Source organism: Phoxinus phoxinus (assembly GCF_949152265.1).
Source record: "Phoxinus phoxinus genome assembly, chromosome: 13".
Classification (NCBI taxonomy): domain Eukaryota; kingdom Metazoa; phylum Chordata; class Actinopteri; order Cypriniformes; family Leuciscidae; genus Phoxinus; species Phoxinus phoxinus.
In genome coordinates this window covers 25,054,560-25,074,223 of record NC_136888.1, presented here as the reverse complement: position 1 = coordinate 25,074,223, position 19,664 = coordinate 25,054,560, and the positions used below count along the sequence as shown (strand labels likewise).

General features: G+C 36.9%; 1 protein-coding gene across 8 annotated transcripts in view; it reads left to right on the top strand.

Moving 5' to 3' along the window:
• evla (Enah/Vasp-like a) overlaps positions 1 to 19,664 on the top strand; it is a 30,341-nt gene that overhangs the window by 1,082 nt on the left and 9,595 nt on the right. For 3 of the 8 annotated variants that reach the window (XM_079632980.1, XM_079632977.1, XM_079632976.1), the window contains exons 2-3: positions 15,499 to 15,667; positions 15,914 to 16,091. In XM_079632980.1, coding sequence (XP_079489106.1) covers positions 15,499 to 15,667; positions 15,914 to 16,091 — 347 coding nt within the window. Of the gene's footprint in view, positions 1 to 2,966; positions 3,002 to 3,323; positions 3,399 to 7,656; positions 7,876 to 15,498; positions 15,668 to 15,913; positions 16,092 to 17,003; positions 17,344 to 19,664 lie in introns of those variants that run through there. The other 5 variants (XM_079632973.1, XM_079632975.1, XM_079632974.1 and 2 more) reach the window with 5 other exon arrangements.

The following is a 19,664-nucleotide window of genomic DNA, read 5'->3' as shown; positions in this document are numbered from 1 at the left end:
TTAGTCCTATTCTCACCAAGAATGATAACTATAAAGATAGCGTTATTGTCGGCTCATACCCAGATGTTCAACTTGGTATTTTGTCCTTTTAAAATACTATTAGGCTACATTTAAGAAAGAGCAGACTAATTAATTTGAATAATTGTATTTTTAAAAAGTAGCCTAGAGTAGCATGCGGTTCCGAATGGACCAAGCGACTCATTCCTTCTGAATGCATTTGAAAATATGAATCCGTTCAAGAAGCGACTCGGGAACGTCAAAAGATTCATTCGAATCATGATTCATTCACAAATCAACCACCACTAGCGATCATTAGGACACGCCCAGATGTCGATCCACAGACATGCTTTCTGAGTAGTCAGCTCATTTGGCACACACACAGACACAGAAATCTCGAGCTGAGGCCGTTTATGAGTGAGCAGATCTTCACCTGTTTTCTGTTCTGCTGACATCAGCGGATAGTGACAGTGTTTGGGGTGTGTGACGCTTATTCAGTGTACCGAGATGCAGAGTAACGTTATTGATGCCGATGGACATGATGATTTGAATTGAACTGCCAGTAAATGTGACCACACACAGCCTACCTATTTTATCTTTCATTCATAAATGACGATTCTTGTATTCATGCTTAGTTGTGTTTTGGAAACAAATGCATCTGTAATCAAATCACAAATAACAGTGAGCACGACATATTTATCACTTCGCAATTGTAATTCTAAAAATGAAGACAATACTTTTAGTTTTTAATTTAGTAATCATAGGGGGAAACCGTTTACTTATTACTTATATTACTATTTTTTAAATAAAAATGTGTTGTCTACAGTTGATTTTAGTCCCTTATTAAGCTATTGTGATATCACTAACTTGTAAATTTAGGCTAGTAAACATTTTGAGCTACATGTAAAATAAATGCATAAAGAGTATCTGGTTACACTGTATTTTACAGTACATGTATGTACTTACAGGACACTTACTCTAGAAAGTACTGGTAATATAAGGTAAATAGCTACATAGGGTTTAGTGTTAGTACGTAGTTATAACCCAGTTCTAGTAATTCCTATAATAAGAACATATTATTTAGGCTACATGCGGAACAGGAATGTAAGATAAAGTGCGACTGAATATCAACATCAACATGATGTAGCCTACATAAGTTTGTCATCATCTTCATATAAGTGCATTTATTTCAGCCTCTTTTTAGTCTTCTGCATATGTCCGCTTTCCCTTTTCTTTATTCTCTCTCCGTCTGGACTAGAAGGAAGTCTTAAATTGTGCTGGACCGAGTTGCGTTCTTGCCAACAGGAAACTGAGGAACTGGTTCAGTGGAATGATTTATTCAACCCTTGACTCTCTGAGCAAAAGTCTTTACTTCACAATAACGGCTATTTTTAGCACTAGTGCTCCATCATGGGGAAGTTGGGGCATTCACTTCACAGGCTTGATTCAATTCAGGAATGCAAGAAAGTGCTGAGCGTGTTTGTAAGGGAAAGCGGTAAGAGCACACGCCTAGAGAAATACAGCGCATAATGTCCCTAGTAATTTGTGCATGTAACAATTTTTTCCCCAAAAAAATCCTGTGGTGTGGGGGAGGGGGCTCAGTCCCGACCCTGATTTGTCGGCAGGAAGTAATGAGTGTATGAAATGAGCTCTGGCTATGAGATCTGTTGATGAGGTGAATTGTACAGACACATGGATTGTTCGTTTTTGTGTACGAGTTCAATAGTATGTAGAAGATCCTGTTTTCGGTTAAACATTGGAATGATACAAATGCCAATGGTCTCTAGGTTGAAACACTTCTTTCAGATTAACCTGTAGTTATGCTTAATTTGATTTGCTGTTGTTTATGAGGATTTTTTTTTTTGTCTTATAGTTATTTTTGACTTGTCGAGCTTAAGCAAATGTGTTTCCTGGTATAGTGTTTCCTTTTGCGTAATTTATCCGAGACCCTAAAGATGCATCAAATCCAGCTGTCATGAGTCATTCTGTCATTTTCCAAGAACCGGGACTCATCTACCAGCACAAACAGTTTTTACTACTGTGTGGCACTATATTTTATTGAGCCACAGTGTAAATGCAGTTCTTAAAAGTTTCATTTTCAGTTTTTGAAATATTGGTTATCTGCTAAAATAAATGTTTTTATTTTTGTCCATGGCACCCAATGGAGTACAAGCATGGCCTCTAGAGGGGAAGTAAAATCAGTCACTCACTCCTTGTGGAGGTTTTGTTATGATTCACAAACAAATTAATATAATGCACTCATGACAAAAAAAAAAAAAAGATATTGTGGTCATGATTTAAGAATTTCTTATTACTTAGTTCCCTCTTTTTAGTTGAATCATTGCCAGAATTTCATTAATAGGGAACAAATTATAACAAATGGGCCATGATTTGCCTAAAACAAGGGAAAGGATCAATCAAATGTTGCCACTGTTTAACGAAAATGAGGGAACTAATTAATAAAACATGACCACAAATGAATATGTCATAGAAACTAATTCTCCATTCATAACCATGATACATATTGTTTTCTGCATGTCATTATGAGACAGTTCTTGTAATGTATTGGTCAAATAGACAGAGTTTAAATTATTCTAATGAATCATTCACTGAATCTGCCAAAGCAGTTCTGACTCAATTTGACTCATTAATGAACCGTTAGTCACCATAACTTTTATTCATGTCATGATTCAATCAAAATTAACCAAGAACTGTTACCGTGTTATATGTACTATTTATATATGCGCTTAGTTTGTACCGCATTAAGAAATGAACTGCACTGACTGGGTATATCTGAATATCTTTTCTTCCAATAAATACCAGCAGCCTTCTTGTTTCTTCTAGCAAATTGCATGAATGAGAATGTGTGCGTGTGTGTGTGTGTGTGTCTCTAAGGATCATGTGGCATTTTCTCGGCTGTATTTCTGTTGTGGAAAGAGACTTCTTTAAGGCAGGCTGTGTTCCAATCCCTTGAGTGGATAAGAATGGATGTGAGCAGGACAAGGTGACTGGTCCATATCTGTCACATGTCTCTCTCTCTCTCTCTCTCTCTCTCTCTCTCTCTCTCTCTCTCTCTCTCTCTCTCTCTCTCTCTCTCTCTCTCTCTCTCTCTCTCTCTCTCTCTCTCTCTCGTTCATTCGTTTTTTCCTCCTACTCTCCCTCACCTCCTTTTTCTTTCACTCACTCCCTGTTTTTGCATTATTGAATCTTAGAAATGAGTGCACTTCGTGTTTTACCTAGCTGAGAGGATGAGGGATGAAATAGGCACAGACTTTTCTCTCTCTGATCCCCCCTCCTTTTCCCTGTTTTCTTTTTGTTTCATCCAGCTGTAAGGAATTTTCTTTCTCCTTGGTTTCTTCAGAGCTCCATTTTCCCAATATGTATTCTTTTGATGACTACGGGTAAGAATCTTTCCTCTGCGGTTTTTGTTATAACCCTGTTTTTTGAGTTTTGAGGATTACCGGATGTTTCACTTCAAAAATATGTTGACTTCATAATGGTTTCAAATGGCTCAAGTGCCTTTTAGTGTGTTAACTTAGTGATTTTTTTCCCACCAGCTGTTCCCTCTGTGGAACGAGCTGATTAATCTACAAACACAAGCTTGGGTTCAATAGCTAGGAGTCCCAAACCCACTCCGTGTTTTACTGTTGAGTCATTTAGCATTTTGGAAAACCATGGGTTTAAATAAGAAACCAGGACACTGGATTGGAATTTTCAGTCTGTATTTGTATTGTGAGTTTTGTCCTGCAACGTTTTAGTACTAGATTATCTTTCTACAGTGCACAGTACACCTTTTTAGTAGTAATAAATATGTATGTGAATGTGGAAAAAATGTTCTTTGAAATGCGAGAACTTTAAAGAGCGTTCGACTTGGTTTACAGGAAATTAAAATGTGATGTCCCACAACTGGGAAAAACTCCAGACAGAGAAGCCGTGTGATTTGTAGGGACAACAGTGTGGTTGAGCCCGAATTCGGGATCTCTTGCGTTTGATCCAAAGCAGAGCCACACTTGTCAAACAACTCTTTCATTAAAGCTCTTTAGTTTGTTTCAGAGACACCAGGTTAGAATGTACTGACAGTGACGAGACAATCTTTTAGTTAAACTCATGGTATTACAGGACGTACACATGGTAACCTATTAATAACCAGTGAATGCAAAACAATCCTTGAAGATTTGTTGAAACTAGACTGACTACACAGCTCGTTCCTCTTTCCTTCAGTCTGCCGCTGACTGTTTTCTTTCTATATTTGTCTCCTAAAAAACAGTGTAACCTAATACAAGCCTATTTTCACTTTTGATTGCTAGCGCACTAGTAATTCAAATGATTTGCCTTTAAGGATAAGGATTAGTTTCCGGCACCTGGTATACTATGACCAGAAGGTGGGGGAAGGGTGCGGGCCGTTTATCCACTTTTCTCATCACCAAGGAAACTGCTTCCCAACTCAATATCAAGGTCTGATGTCCAGGTTTATTCTAGTCAATTGCATGCGTTTCTCTAATGCATAAGATGTTTTACTGCTCATAGAAGTTGTTTTGACAGTTAAATCTGTTTTTACTCCCATTTAAGGGCCTATTTACACTCGTCACTTAATGGGTTAGTTCACCCAAAAATGAAAATTCTGTGAGTAATTAATCACCCTCATGTTTTTCCAACCCCGTAAGACTTTCATTCATCTTCGGAAAACACATTAAGATATTTTTTATTAAATCTGAGAGCTGTCTCACTCCTCCATAGGCTTCTATTGTAATTTAAAATAGTCCAAGTGACTACAGTGGCTCAACCATAAGTTTATTAAGCGACTTTTAAATAACGACTTTGTTCAACTATTAATTTTCTTCTGTGTGGACCTGAGTGAGTTCATGTAGTGTAACAGCGCAGCGCTTCTGAGTTGTACGTCAGAACGTAGGCCAATGAATATTGGCCGACGCTGGTCATGTGTGTGATGCTGGCCAATAGTGAGCCTACGTTCTGAGTTCTGGCATTCAACCCTGTTACACTGCGTGAACTCACTCAGAGGCCCACACAGAAGAAAATGAATAGTTGAATAAAGTCGTTATTTTGGGGGGTTTTGTGCACAAAAAGTATTCTCGTCGCTTGATAAACTTATGGTTGAGCCACTGTAGTCTCTTGGACTATTTAACAATGTCTTTAATAACTTTCTGGGCCGGCGAGTTCATGTCACCGAAAGCAACAGAAATGCGCTGCAATTTATTTAACACATATATTTAACATTAAATTTAGAGAGAGAGCTGTGTCGGCATTAGTGAGAGAATTTAAGTGCTCATCACTATAAAAATAACTTGAATGTGACGCCGAACATTGAATTTCATTTGCGTCAGTCTGCTTGCTGAAGAAAGATTTTCAACTGTTTATCTCTGGTGGGCCATATCTGTGGCGATCCGTGTTGCAGTAGCGTTATCATATCTGGCTAACAGGAGCCGGTATAACACACACATATCACATAACACATATCACCCAATTATCTTTTTTTTTTCAACCTTTTGCATGTAGTAAAATTTGCATACATGACTTCAACAACCAGATGCATTTACAATTGGCCAGTTTCGTCTGGAACGCGTCTCAAGCCAGCTCCTGAAGTGGTTTGCGTGATTTGATTTAAATCCGTCTCGAATGCATTTCGGAGGGCATTCACACATGGCCTTTTCGCGATTGGATTGCTATCTTGCTTGAAGTGACCAGGTGTATATAGGCCCTAAGGCTATTTAAAGTTTAATGCAGTACAGTTGGAATGGCTGGTGGGGATCTGGTTGTAAAAGGATCTGGGTATGTAACAATACAGGTTTGAATCCTGTAAGCAGGATTTAACCCCAGGTTAAAGGGCTAGTTCACCTAAAATGTTTTTCCAAGCCTATGACATAATGGAAGATTTCTCCAAATATCTTCTATTATGTTGCAAAGAAGAAAGAAAGTCATATAGTCTTATAGACCACTTATAAAATGAATTGTCCCAGTCCTGGCTTCTGATTGGTCAATAATACAGTCCTGTCTTGCTTTGTTCACCATATGACTGCACAACGATAGCAGATTTTTTTTTTTTTTTCAGTGCTCTCTTATATCTCTTAACTGATAAATTGTTATATTTAAATAATAAAAGCCTAAAGAAATACCACCAGTACATTTAATCATCATAACTATAAACAAATGTACTTAAATTTGTAAAGATGAAAGTGATTTGCATAAAATAAAGACTTAATATAATTGATAATTGAGTGTAAAACAAGGTGCATAATTATATCTGTTTTATGTTCCTTAGATTTTAGATTGTTCACAGATACAAATCCACTAAAGTTCTGTTGCTTTGTCTTTCCATTATGGCCCATTTCCAATTTTCCTTCTGGGTTGATACAATATAGCACTTTTCCCTACCTCATATATCTCATATTTCCATATCTCAAATAGCCTCAACATACTGGAATTAATGCTGGCCAGCATTCGATAGTCAAACTTTAAGATCAATGTAAAATGGGAGAACGTTTGTCATCATTTAAAGTGGACAACTAGTTTCCAGTGCTGAACCCTCTCATTTTGTCAGTTCTTTGAAAGTCAAAAAAGAACTGACAATGAGATGTGAAGAAATGCTGACCTAAGCATGTTGGTTAGCGTATCCTCTGGTTTCACTTTAAATGTGTCAGTGATAGTCTGGCTGACTGTCCTCTTTGTGACCTGTCACAGAGCTCTCTAGTAAGTAATAAATGTGCTGTAAAGCTGCCCTGCCTCTGTTCATTCATTTGTAGTGCGTGAACTTCCTAAACAGAACATTTGCAAAAACAGTTTCTCCACTTTAGCTCAAATTTGAATGTATAAACCTGCATCTTATTCACTAAGCAGTTGCTATCTGTTCTGAAGTAGCACTCTACCAGGCATATTTAAATTAGGTCTGGGCAAAACATATTTTCAAAATCAAATCGGTCATACAGTTTTTAAAGTTTTTTTTCTTTTTTTTCTGAAACAGCACCTAAGGCAGTTTTTATGGAACTTTTTAATGATACAATTCTGTTTCTACTCCAATTCGTTATTGAAATATACAAAGTATACAAAAATATAACAAAGTTTCTGTATTGACAACTGTATTTAAATGCGTGACTGAATCGGAAACTATGATGGTTGACAGTGATAACAAACGGTCGAGACAGAACGGGATATTTTTTGAAATACTAAATTCAACAGTTTTACTCTGGTACCGAAATGACTGATATTGGTACCGACTACCGAAATTTTGGTATTGTGACAAGTTACTACAATTAGTGAATCAAACGTACTGTGTAATGTACTGGCAGCAGTAGCACTGTCTCGTTTTCAATTCCTCTGTCACAGCTGGATGGGGGGTTGGGCGTCATGAGGTAATCCCCCTCAGGGTTAGACAAAACAACACACATCCACTGTCAGGCCGTCCCCTCACAGGGGAACATCTGATCCTGTGACACCCGGGTCTAGATATTGGACCCTACTGTTGACCACTCACTCACTGTTGTTGACCCTGTTTCTCTTTCTTGCTTTGACTTTCTCTTCACTTAGTCACATCAACTGAGATCATACAACCTTACGGATTGTCATTTGCCTGTTTTTTGAGGATATGATGGGATTATGACGTTTGAAAATGCTTATTTAATCTTGGAACGGCTCCCTAGATGATTTAAAGCTTGTTTGGTTTGAAGTACGCGTCTGTTGTGCTGTACTACATCAGGTCTATTTTACATGCGTTTGGGATACATTGAAGCAGGTTTGGTTAAGGGTTCACATCCGGTGTTGAGCAGTACAGATCTTTTTTTGAGAGATGGATGCTCATTCTGTCCAGTTCTGCCTACCACAGAGCCACAGTGACTCTGGTCTTCACATGAGTGGCTGCAAAATAAGGTCAGTGTGATTTCCTGTTCACATCAGCAACCTAATGTGAGGTTTTAAAATGTTCAAAATGTTTGCAGTCAGAACATGTCTGAAGATGTATCTTCTGGCACAAGGAAATAGAAAGAAACATTTGGATAATGATAATTTTTGGTTTAGATCCTAGCATATGTTTAGATCCTGGAGTGCCTTAGATCAAGTGGCAAGCCAATACAGTATATCAATATTGTACACAACTTTGTACACAGATTAGTCCTTCAGATCAAACTGAATTTGAATATAATTAAAATTAATATAGGCTAATATAATATAATATAATACAAGTGGCATAATAATTTGATAAATAATCATTGTGGTCATCACACATCCTGTATATCCTTGTTCCAAGTGAACACATATTTAATGTAATTTGTTTAATATTTTCTTTTATCACGTGTAGTTTTGTTTATGTTTTTCAAGGATGTCACTGCATGCAACCTGACATCTGTCTAATTGTACTTGCTTAATTTAAATAACAAATAAATTCACAAACTACTGTAGTGGAGGTGTATCCTTTGATGTCATATATATATATATACACACACCCACATTTATATATATTTATATATTCTATATATTAATAATATCCTAAATAAATAAACAACGGATTATATATATATATATATATATATATATATACGTTGTTTATTTATTTATGATATTATTATTATATATTTAGAAGTTTTTTAGAACAAAATTGCCACCAGTTGAGAACCAGTGTGAACTGTTTCGAGCGATTGCAGAAGTGATGCTCACTGATGAATTATTATGAAGGGTTGGTTTATGTGGAAACTCTCTGTGAAGATGTTCTGCGAGGGCATATGTTTAATTTATGCCGTTATTAAAGAAAGAGTTGCTTTAAGGGAGATGTTCACTTTCGGTCCAGTGACTCTTTTGAAGGGATGTGGTGAGTGTTTCTGTAGTACCTCCTGCAGTAAAACACAAGACATGCACCAGCTCTCAGTCTATTATCCAGCTTTATTGAGAAATCAAGATATTATCTTCCTCTCAGTCGAAACCTCATATGACGTTTAAATTTTCTCTTCAAAAGCCATATGTGAAATTAGCAAGATTTAAATGTAATCTTAGCTTTTTTGAAACGTAAGCTTTTTTTGAAAGCGTGCAGCTTAGAGAATGACAGATAATGCCACAGTCAACGTTCAGGATACATCTAGCATTATAAACCTAGTAGCCCTGCCTGAAACATTTAGCTGAGCACTTAAGCACATTAATTCAGAAGCAAAAAAAAGGCCATTAGGCCATCAGCACTGTTTTCTATCATTGTAGCTTTATTGGAGCCTGTGTGTGTGTGCGTGTATGGATCTTTATACAGTGTATGGTATGGATGTGGATTTTGGGGGAGGGGGAAGATAAATTTGACATTGAAGTTCAGTGATGTGCTTTAGGAGCTGACACATATTTGTATTTGTAGTGTGTGACTGTGTGGACAAATGGTCAATGTTGACATTATTTAGCAAATTCCACTGAATAATAATTCACATTTTTTGTTGTTGTTGTTGTCACGGTGTCTGGTTGTGTTTCCCCGGGTGTCCACTGGAGGTCCTCTTTCCCCACGGTGTCTGTCATTGTTAACTACATTCCCCACAATCCTTGTCTGCACTTATCTGTTCATTGCACTCAGCTGTTCTCGTCATTGTTCCCAGCTGTCTCTTGTTATCATTGTTAGTTCTGTGTGTTTATATACCCTGGTTGTTTCTTTGTTTGTCACAGATTCCTTATTGTATATCACACCACTTCGGTTCCTGTTTCTTGCCTGTATCTTGCTTTGTTCTTGTATTGGACTGCCCTATTGGATTTTGACCCTTGCCTGGACTGGATGACGATTTACGGATTACCCCAAATAAATACTGCACTTGGATCTTACCTGTGTCCCGTGTGTGGATCGTGACAGTTGTAGCATATAATTGTATCATTACGGCCGAGCAGTTTTATATAAGGCTTATTATTATAATGTTTTTATTTATTATTAATATTTTTATAAAAAAAAATAATATTGTGAAAAACGGATAATATTTACAAAACATATCTTACTGGCATTAGCATAAATTCTGGCACTAGTTGCCTGGCTTTAGTGAGGGTAGAATGGCTATCCAGATTTCTCTCCTCATCTTGTATTTATTTTTTCACTAAGCTTGGTACAATGCATTCTGGGATTGCTTTCACTCCAGAGGATATTTGTGTTCTCATGATTGCTAATAGTTTGTGACTTTTGATTTCTTTAGTGACGTGCACTTACAGATCAAAAGTTTGGCCAGCACGATTTTTTTTACAGTAAAGACATTTATACCACGGTCTGTCTGAATGCTCAGATAAAGCATAGGCTAGCCATTAGCATAGAGTTTTGTTTTGTTTTGAAACATGTCAGGGTATTAGAGATTAACATAAACAGTGCTGATCGATTACATTGACGCGTCATTCCAGCCCTAGTCTGATTATATAGGGGCCTATTATATTCCTAGTTTTCCTCTGTGCTCTGTGGACATGTACTTGCTCGATGTTTAGATTACTGTGTTGCAGGATACATTAAATCCAGATCTTACTAGAAATCAGCCTTTAATCCAGCTTCTTAGGCCTCAGAAGCTCCCTGTAAGTGGGAAGTGTCCCTCATAGGCAGAGATTTAGCTTGGTTCCCACCCTTTCCAAAATGATTACTGGGTTACAAGCTAAAAAATGCCGTCCTCGTTTCCTGCAAACTCTCATTTGTTTCAGCTCCATCCTCCCACACTCTAATAACAGGGGACTTCCATATTTTACTTGCTTTTAGAATCATTTACATGGCTCACTATGTGTAGCATTTTTGGTATAAGCTAAAAATAACTTAAATGTTAAGTGTGTACTCAGTGTTTCTCAGCGTTTCATTAACGTAAAAAAAAGAAAAGAAAAAAAGTTTTCTTCACTGACCAGGTGAGCTAAAGTAGCTCTGACATTTGAGTATTTAAATAATTCAATGTCATTCGTGTCAAACTTGGCTTATTTCTTTGTAAATTAGTCTTATTATTGTGCCTTACAAAACTCGCTATGTGCTTGGTGCAATTTATGCTATGATGTTGAAATGAAAATGGACACGAACTCAGCCGCTCTGGTTATGTTGGGCAGATAATTCCACCAGCATGGAAGAGACCAGGAAAATGTCTTGTCATGGCAGCAGTTCTTCATCAGATGATAGTGAAGAGTGTTACAACCAGGCATATATCCAGATGCACAGTGTAGACAAGCACACTTTCAGCTTAGAGCCAATTCAGGCACATTCTGTTATTTTCCTCTGAAATCTGGACAAACGACAACTGAAGATCTTGTGACCAGACATAAGCAGAGTTGGACCTTGTGTTTGGCCTTGAGCTGAGACAAAATCTTTTTTACATGAGATTAAAAAGAGACTAGCCCTGTCAAGCTCTCCCACTCTCTCTCTCTCTCTCTCTCTCTCTCTCTCTCTCTCTCTCTCTCTCTCTCTCTCTCTCTCTCTCTCTCTCTCTCTCTCTCTCTCTCTCTATCTCTATCTCTATCTCTCTCTCTCTCGGTCATTGAGACAGAGTTTGGGTGAGTGGAGACCAGGTTCACTGAGGGTGTTATGATGGCAGAAGCCAAGTGGGAAATGCCAGGCTTTTCACAGCTTTTATTAATTATGGCAGCTTATCAACTGGGAGTCTAAGGCTGATAACAGATTTTCCCGCCCCTTATCTTAACGTCTTGAAAGGACTCAAAGAATCTTGGCTTAAATTGTGCAAAAATAAATCATTTCAAAATGTACTATTGGTGAGTTTCCTGAATGAGTAGTCAACTGAATGACTGAGATTTCACCCAAAAATCCATTACATATATTTACTAGATTAGAACTAAGTAGCATTTTAAATGAATAAATAAATGTATAAAATAATGTTTATAATATATTTAAATTTGTATTTCTATTTTTGTATTTTTAAACAAATACAATATCTGGAAAAATCTGGAGAAGTTAGTTGACCTCTTACAATCCAAGTATACTGTGCATTTTATTTGAGCATGTGTTACCGTAAAATGTTTGTTAAAAAAAAATGTAATTTGTGTGTGTGTGTGTGTGTGTGTGTGTGTGTGTGTGTGTGTGTGTGTGTGTGTGTGTGTGATATATACATGTACACAGACATTCAAATATAATATTTTATATAACTAAAAGTGCTCAGATTAAACTTTCACGGGTATGCAGAACAGTCTAGAGCTCAAGAAACAATTTTATAATAAAAAGCAAAAAGTACTCATAATGCATCAAAGTGCTGTGTAATAGACAAACGGTGGAGTCTGGCCTCCTCCTGATCATGCCATCACTTAGAAACACTCATCTCTCCCAAACTGGGGTCTTTCTTATGGCGACCGTGAATAATCAGAAAACATTCTTACAGTATATTGCGCCTGTGTAATGTTAGTATGCATACATTCAACAAGAATTCCCATGTCTTGTCCTTACAAGGCCAGGTTCATGTGTCTTTCTCTATCACACACTAACAGTTGCACAGGTTTACTCGCACTCATCCACATTCAGCTAATGGGGTCATAGCTGGAAGGCCCTGGAGGTCCCTGCCCCATAGTGGTGCTTTATGGAGTAAAAGCATTAGCTCTGTGGGGTATTTAGACTCTCAGCGTGGCCTCGTTTCAGACACATGCCTGGTGGGCACTGTAGCAGATTTACTCAAAGTGCATAATGATTGTTCAGTGCGTTTTTATCAGTGATCAAATATCTGTTTTCATTTGGCAAGGTTTTGTTGTGTCTAATGATGAATGACACTGTAAGTGTGAACCAAAGCAGCCCTAAACATTTGATTGTTTCACATTACTCATAAAATCACATTCACAACACACTGGTCTAGCCGACCAATCAGAGCGCAATGCGCTTTTTGCACGGAGGGGCTTCATAGAGACAGGAACTAAACAAACAGCGTTACTGACAGACTGGGAAACAAGGTGCCGCAAATTTTTTAAATATGTGCAAAATAAAGTGTTTTTTGAACATTCAACCATGTAAACTTATTCTAGTAGATCTCAAAAACAAAATTAAAGACTTTGAAAAAGGGTATAATGGGTCCCCTTTTAAATACATATTCAACAAATGTAATACACATTCGCATGTTCGTGTTCAGATGTTGATTAATGGTTACAAGACTGCTGGTAAACAAACACAACTTCATCTTTTTAGTAATGGTTTTATTTTTATATAGTTTTTATTAAGTATTTATTGTAATTTATTTTTTAGCTTTACAATTGAATTAATTATTTATTGTAATTTTTTAGCTTTACAATTGAATTAATTATTAGATTTTCATCCATTCACAAACCTCCTGAATAAATAGATAATGAATAAGTAAATTGTGCCTAAATTACTAAAAGGTCATTTAGTCTGTAGTTTCACATTTTGAACATCTAAACTCTGTTCAGTTACTGTCTATGTAGTTCCTGGGACAGACTATAAAGCTTTCTAAGTTTTAAATGTCCCGGACTCAGATATTTATAGCTTGCTATTACAAGACATGTTGGTCTTTGAGCCTTCAGAAGTGCTGGTTTTGTTGGAAAGTCTTGGCATACTGATTCTATTTGATAATTATTCTTGTTCCATCTGAGACGACTTTGGCAAGTTTTTCCATGTTTTTATACATAAATAGTCATAGAGAGAAAGGCCTTTGCGTGATGTGTTATTAGAACAAGTAAACCGAGATAGCCCGGTGTCTAAATATATTGGATGTTTATGGAAGCAAAGAGCCGTCAGGATGTAATTTATGACGACCAAGCATCATCGGTGGAGGAGAGACTGTGTACTTGATTTCAGACTTGCTCTAGGGGGGAGAAATGAAACCAAGAGGACGGGGAAGAATCTGCCGTGCTGCCCTCTAACCCCAGATGGATGCTAGAAATAGGCTCTGTCGTAAGGCAAGCATGAAAGAGTGGAGAATGAAGAACTGAGAGTAGTGAATGACAGAAAATGTTGTTGCGAAAGCATGAAATGTGCTGTTTTTAAAGAGTTACATTATATGAGGGGTATTTTTAAGGTTTAAGTAAAAAAAAGTATATGAATAAATTCACATAAAATAGAGAAAAAGTTATGTTTCCTAATGTGTTTATCAGTTTTAATCAACTTTTTGCCTTAACTAGTTACTTGTCCTGCAGCGTGACAAATACATTTAATACAAATATTTAATGCAATTAATACAAGCGTGTTAAAGCTGCATGAATACAAAATGCTATTTAAAATAGATATAGATGGAGTATATATCCCAAAAGTATTTAATGTCCTCTATCTATGACCTGAAACATTTTTTGAAAATCAAACATGCAGATATAAAGCCGTATTTAATTGAGCTGGGTTTGGACAAACTCATCCATTTCTAAACTTCTAACTTCTTTCACTTCTCATAAATGCTTGTTTCTTTATGATGGGGTTTCTCTCGCTCTTCGGTAGTCCAGCCCCCACTGAACAACTCTTCATATTCATCATTCAGAGTTCATAGTGTGAGTTCTGTACTATTTTGGCATAATGTCACAAAACCGGTGAGTCTGATTCATCTTATCCTCGGATCAATTGTTTCAAATGGCTGTATCTTATCGGTTGGTGTATCTTTGGTGTAAGAGTTCCTTTGATCGTGTGCTGCTGCACTTCCAGTTCTACATCTGGGTTTAAGGAGCGTGTGGCTGGATTTGGGTGTTTCTGTGGGAGATGGGTGTGGTGGCACAGTATGTTTTAGGGTATATGTATATAGGAGTCAGGGTGGAAATCTGCCTAGCTTCATTTGGCACACCAACAGAAAACCTTTCAAAGCTGGCATATTACTAGGATATTGTCTGTTTACCTCTTAAATCACATTTCAATGCCTTATTCTGCTTAGCCATATTCTACATCCCTTGATCCTACTCAATACCTAAACTTAACAACTTCCTTTATAACTATTAATACGCAGTAATCAGGAGTTTACTGAGGCAAAAGTCATAGTTAACAGTTAGTTAATAGTGAGAATTTGACGCTAAAGTGTGACCGTTAATATAAATGAGATAATTCATAATTATGTTTGTGTGTAAGCTAGCCAGGTATAATAATGCTGATCATACAGTACACACTTTTTACTCTCTCTTTATGTTAATTGTTCACCCTGACAACAGAAGATTTCTATTTAAAGAAGCAGAAAAGCTCATGTCTTTAATTAAAACATGGTCTCATCATAGTCAACACGGTTGCATTCTTGCCTCGCTCGTTAGCTGCCTATTACGCTATATAATTAGTACAGATAACAAACCCGCCCCTTTCTCAGGGTCTTCAAACAAATTCAGTGGGGCAATTACTGTACCATAATACCACAGTAAGGGCGAATGGCATGTTTGATGGGTTGTATCTTACTGTTTTTATATCGACTATTTGAGTCTCTTTTATTTGCACAGCTGAATATTATGCACAAATACACACACAAATAGTTGCGTAATCGAGTTGCAACATTATTTTTGTTGCTAAGAGACTTTCAGTCACATCTGTATTTCATCGCCTCGCATCGTAATTTATCCTTTGTGGTTTTTGTTGTTGAGCAGAGTGAATCTTTAACCAGTGTCCCTGTTTCTTCCTCACAGTGAACAGAGTATATGTCAAGCACGAGCCTCTGTGATGATCTATGATGACACCAGCAAAAAATGGGTGCCAGTCAAACCGGGCCAGCAAGGCTTCAGCCGCATCAACATCTACCACAACACTGTCAACAACAGCTTCCGCGTGGTGGGAGTCAAACTGCAGGACCAGCAGGTGAGACTGTGTGATTTGATCTTACTGTACACAGTGTGTACTTTAGTTTCACAGTCGTTCAGTTCTGTTCGTGGCATTTTACATCTTAACATCTGAAATCTGTTTCTGTAGTTTCCTAAACCACCATTTATGTGAATGTATGATTGACCCGAGAAATGTTTTCCCTTGGAGAGCATTTGAAATATTTTGATTACAGAGAAAATGTCACAAATGCTGACACATAACTAAATGTCGCCACTCTTCCAGGTCGTAATAAACTACTCCATTGTGAAAGGTCTGAAATATAACCAGGCCACGCCAACTTTTCACCAATGGCGTGATGCGCGGCAAGTTTACGGGTTGAACTTTGCCAGCAAAGAGGAGGCCACCACCTTCTCCACTGCCATGCTCTTTGCGCTCAATGTCCTGAGCTCTCAGGATGCAGGTAATTTACATGACCTTGTTTTTTTTTTACTCTGTGCCACTCTCTGCTGCATTACTCATGTGTGGTGTTTGGTTAGGTGTTACTTGGATTATTTCTGTCATAAAAAAAAAATAAAAAAAACATTTTTAGAGATTAGCTTGATATGAGTATTACATTTAAAGCCATTCAAAGTAAATCTTTTGGAAAAGATATTTGCAATGACATCCTAAACAAACCTATTTAACTTCTCTGGGACGCTTAAAAAAAAAAAGAGAGAAATTAATACTTTTATTCAGCAAGGATGCATTAAATTTATAAATATATAATGTTACAAAGAATTGTTTTCAAATAAATGCTGTTCTTTTCAACCGTCTATTCATCAAAGAATCTTGGAACAAATGCATCATCGTTTCCACAAAACTGTTTTCAATATGGATTATAATAAGAAATGTTTCTTGAGCACCAAATCAGCACATATAATGATTTCTGAAGGATCATGTGACACTGAAGACAGGAATAGTTTACATTTTAAATATATAAAACAGTTATTTTATATTGTAATATTTCCCAATATTACTTTTTTGACTCTTTTGACTGTATTATTTAAATATAGTTTGCAGTGTTTATTTCTCAAATATCTATGAACATGTAAATTTGAAAGAGATTAGCGTAATGCAGGTGGTACTACATTACAGTCACATCCTGGTGCTGATCGCTGTGTTACAATCATTTAATTGTAATTCATTGCAAAAAAAAAAAAAAAAGGCTGCTAGAAGTCAGGAATATACTGTAAATTCACACTGAAAATATTGTTGTTTGGGTCTTATACGTGGTACCCTTAACTAGTGTAGTATAATTCTTATTTAAGAACAGCACATGGGCCTCTCTGGTTTCAGGCTGCTGCTACTTATAAGATGTATGTGGGGGGGTCACAGCCCTGGTTAAAATATCCATGGAGCCAAACAGTCTCAGGCCACGGGTGCTGCATGTTTCTTGCTTTTTGAGGTGGGCAGATTGGAAAGGTTGTTAGAAGTGCTGCTCGCACCTCAGCATGCAGAGAAGAGAGAAGCTGGTGTTCACCTGCCTGAACTCACCTGTCCTGAGTCCTGACTGTTATTACCAGTTCCCACCTGGTAGTGGAGCTCAAACTGCACCATTATAGAGATCTGTACATAGATTAAAGGCACCTAAGAGGGCTGTGGAGCCATGCTTGGACCAGAGTTTTCCCCGGGGCCAATCCGACGGATCAGCTCCAGAGTAATAAAACTCAGCAGTAAGTATTGTTAAGGGTTCAGTCACATATATGAACGTGATGTGGTTTCTTTGACGAAGGATGGGGTTGTGGAAGCTGCTCAGTGTTTTTTGGCACGGTGCCTGTCAGAAGATTGTGATGAGGCGTGAAGATTGTTTTTGAGATCTAGTGTGTTTTTGTCTATTTTTGAACAGTTGTCTTTAGCGTTGGCCGTTTGGGGTTCAAAAAGCAATACATTTTTTAGTGAAACATAATATAATTAATACTGCTGGTAGTTTTATTTTTAAACATTTAAATAGGATGCCCCATTGATGTGATATATATATCATATATCACATCAAAGCCAAATGTGGGGAAAAAAATAAACAACAAAAACATAATAAACATATCATTGATAATAGTACAAATTAATTGTTGTTGTTGATACTTAAGTTACATTAATTATTTGCTAAAAAATTATTATTAAAAAATTTAAACAGCTGACTGAAATGAAACAGCAAATAAAAAATAAAAAAATAAAACTAAACTAATTGACTATATTTTCAAGTTATTGGGAAAAATAAATGTTTAAAAGTTACCTTAAGGAGTTTTATACCTGATATAACACTTACATTTAGTTTTAATTTTTTATTTTATGTTAACATTTTTAAATACTCAGATTTATATTATTTTAAGTAGTGTGTTATAAAAAAAATGGTAGGGTTTATCAAACAAATGACTAGCAGTTCCCCTCATCCAATCAGATTTGATCTATGTTTCCACTTGTTATCTCAGTGGACATTATAATTTCAGCTCAGTGATCACCAGGGTATTTGGTACAAAGGGAATCTGCTGCACCCAACCACCACATGATATGGTATGTGTGTCATAAAGCACTGTACATATTGACTACACTTACGGTAACTTCAAAAGTTTGTCCAAAGATTTCATCACAAATTTATCGTATGATTTTTTTAGTGTTTCCCCTCCAAAGCTTTTTAAGTATTTGACCATATATCACAATAAAATCCAGAGCTCCACATTCGACTCTCGAGAGGCACTTAAAACTAAGAACCCATTAACTTTATTCAGCATCAGTCGCACCAACCATTTTAATACACTCAAACTGCAGCCATCTATCAGCTTGTTGCTATTGCAAAGGGATTCAATCAAGTTCATGAAATAAATCACACAGTGTATTACGCTGCCACGACCTGCAGCAGAGATGGATATGTGATCAGGAGTAATATCTTTGCTTTATACGCTGTCTGGTTACACAGTGCACAACTTAATTGATATCGAGCATTCTGGTTGGATCTAGAGCACAGCATTATATTTTGTTAGTTGAAGTGTCCATAAAAAGATATTTCATACTTCTTGGGCCAAACTCCTAGCGGAAAGATACTTGCATTTGTTTCTCCACTGGTGAGTGCTTCCAAAATGCTCAACAGGATTTGGATTAATGATTTATGGTCTGCAAATTGACATTTCATAATTCTGTGTGTACATGAGTTCTGTTTATTCTGTTGAATATCCTGTTTTCCTGGCTGTCTCTAGCCTATCATAAAAATACCAAGTTTTCATAGTAACGATGCAGTCGTATTCAGGAAGGCTCTGTCATATTCTATATCTGTTTTATTCTGAGTAAGCTTGATCCTCTGTTTTTTGCTGTTGGTCCATATTTATGGGGAAGCTATATTGACTAATCAAGTTGACTAACTTGAGATTTTCCCTAAATGAGATGTGGGATGTTTGTTTTTAATATTTCAAGAGTTTCAGTAGTTATATAGTGTCTGTTATGATGTTCATCAGTGATTTAGGGACAGATGAAATGGGACCATCTGCTGCAGGCAGGACCTCAGGTGGATTGCGTGTTTGTGACACTGTAAAATGCTGTTTTCACGTGACATATGAATATATTCCCATTCCTGTTGCTTGAGGGACTTGATATTCAGTCCTGCTGGCTGCAGTTATTCAGATTTTTTTCTTCTTCTTTTTTTTTTGGCCAATGGCAAGCTGTTTTCCCTCTTGGAATCAGCATGAGCACATACGTTAATATAGCTATTCCTTTTTCTAAATAAGCATGGTTTTATTACACTGAGAATTATGACAGGGATATTTTTGTACTCTCATTCAAATATGGATCTTGGTTTATTATTTTATTTTTGGAAGTCATTAAGAGTGTTTTAGGATATGGGGCTGCATAATGGCATTACATTCATTGAGACTTTAGCTCCCATAATCACCTTAAAGACATGGATCATTTAATCATTAAATGTGGAAGCAGAATCCCACCTGTCATCTGCAGCTTGTTTAGACCCAGACTGATCCTGCTGACAACTGCTAATGCCAAGGTCTTCCAA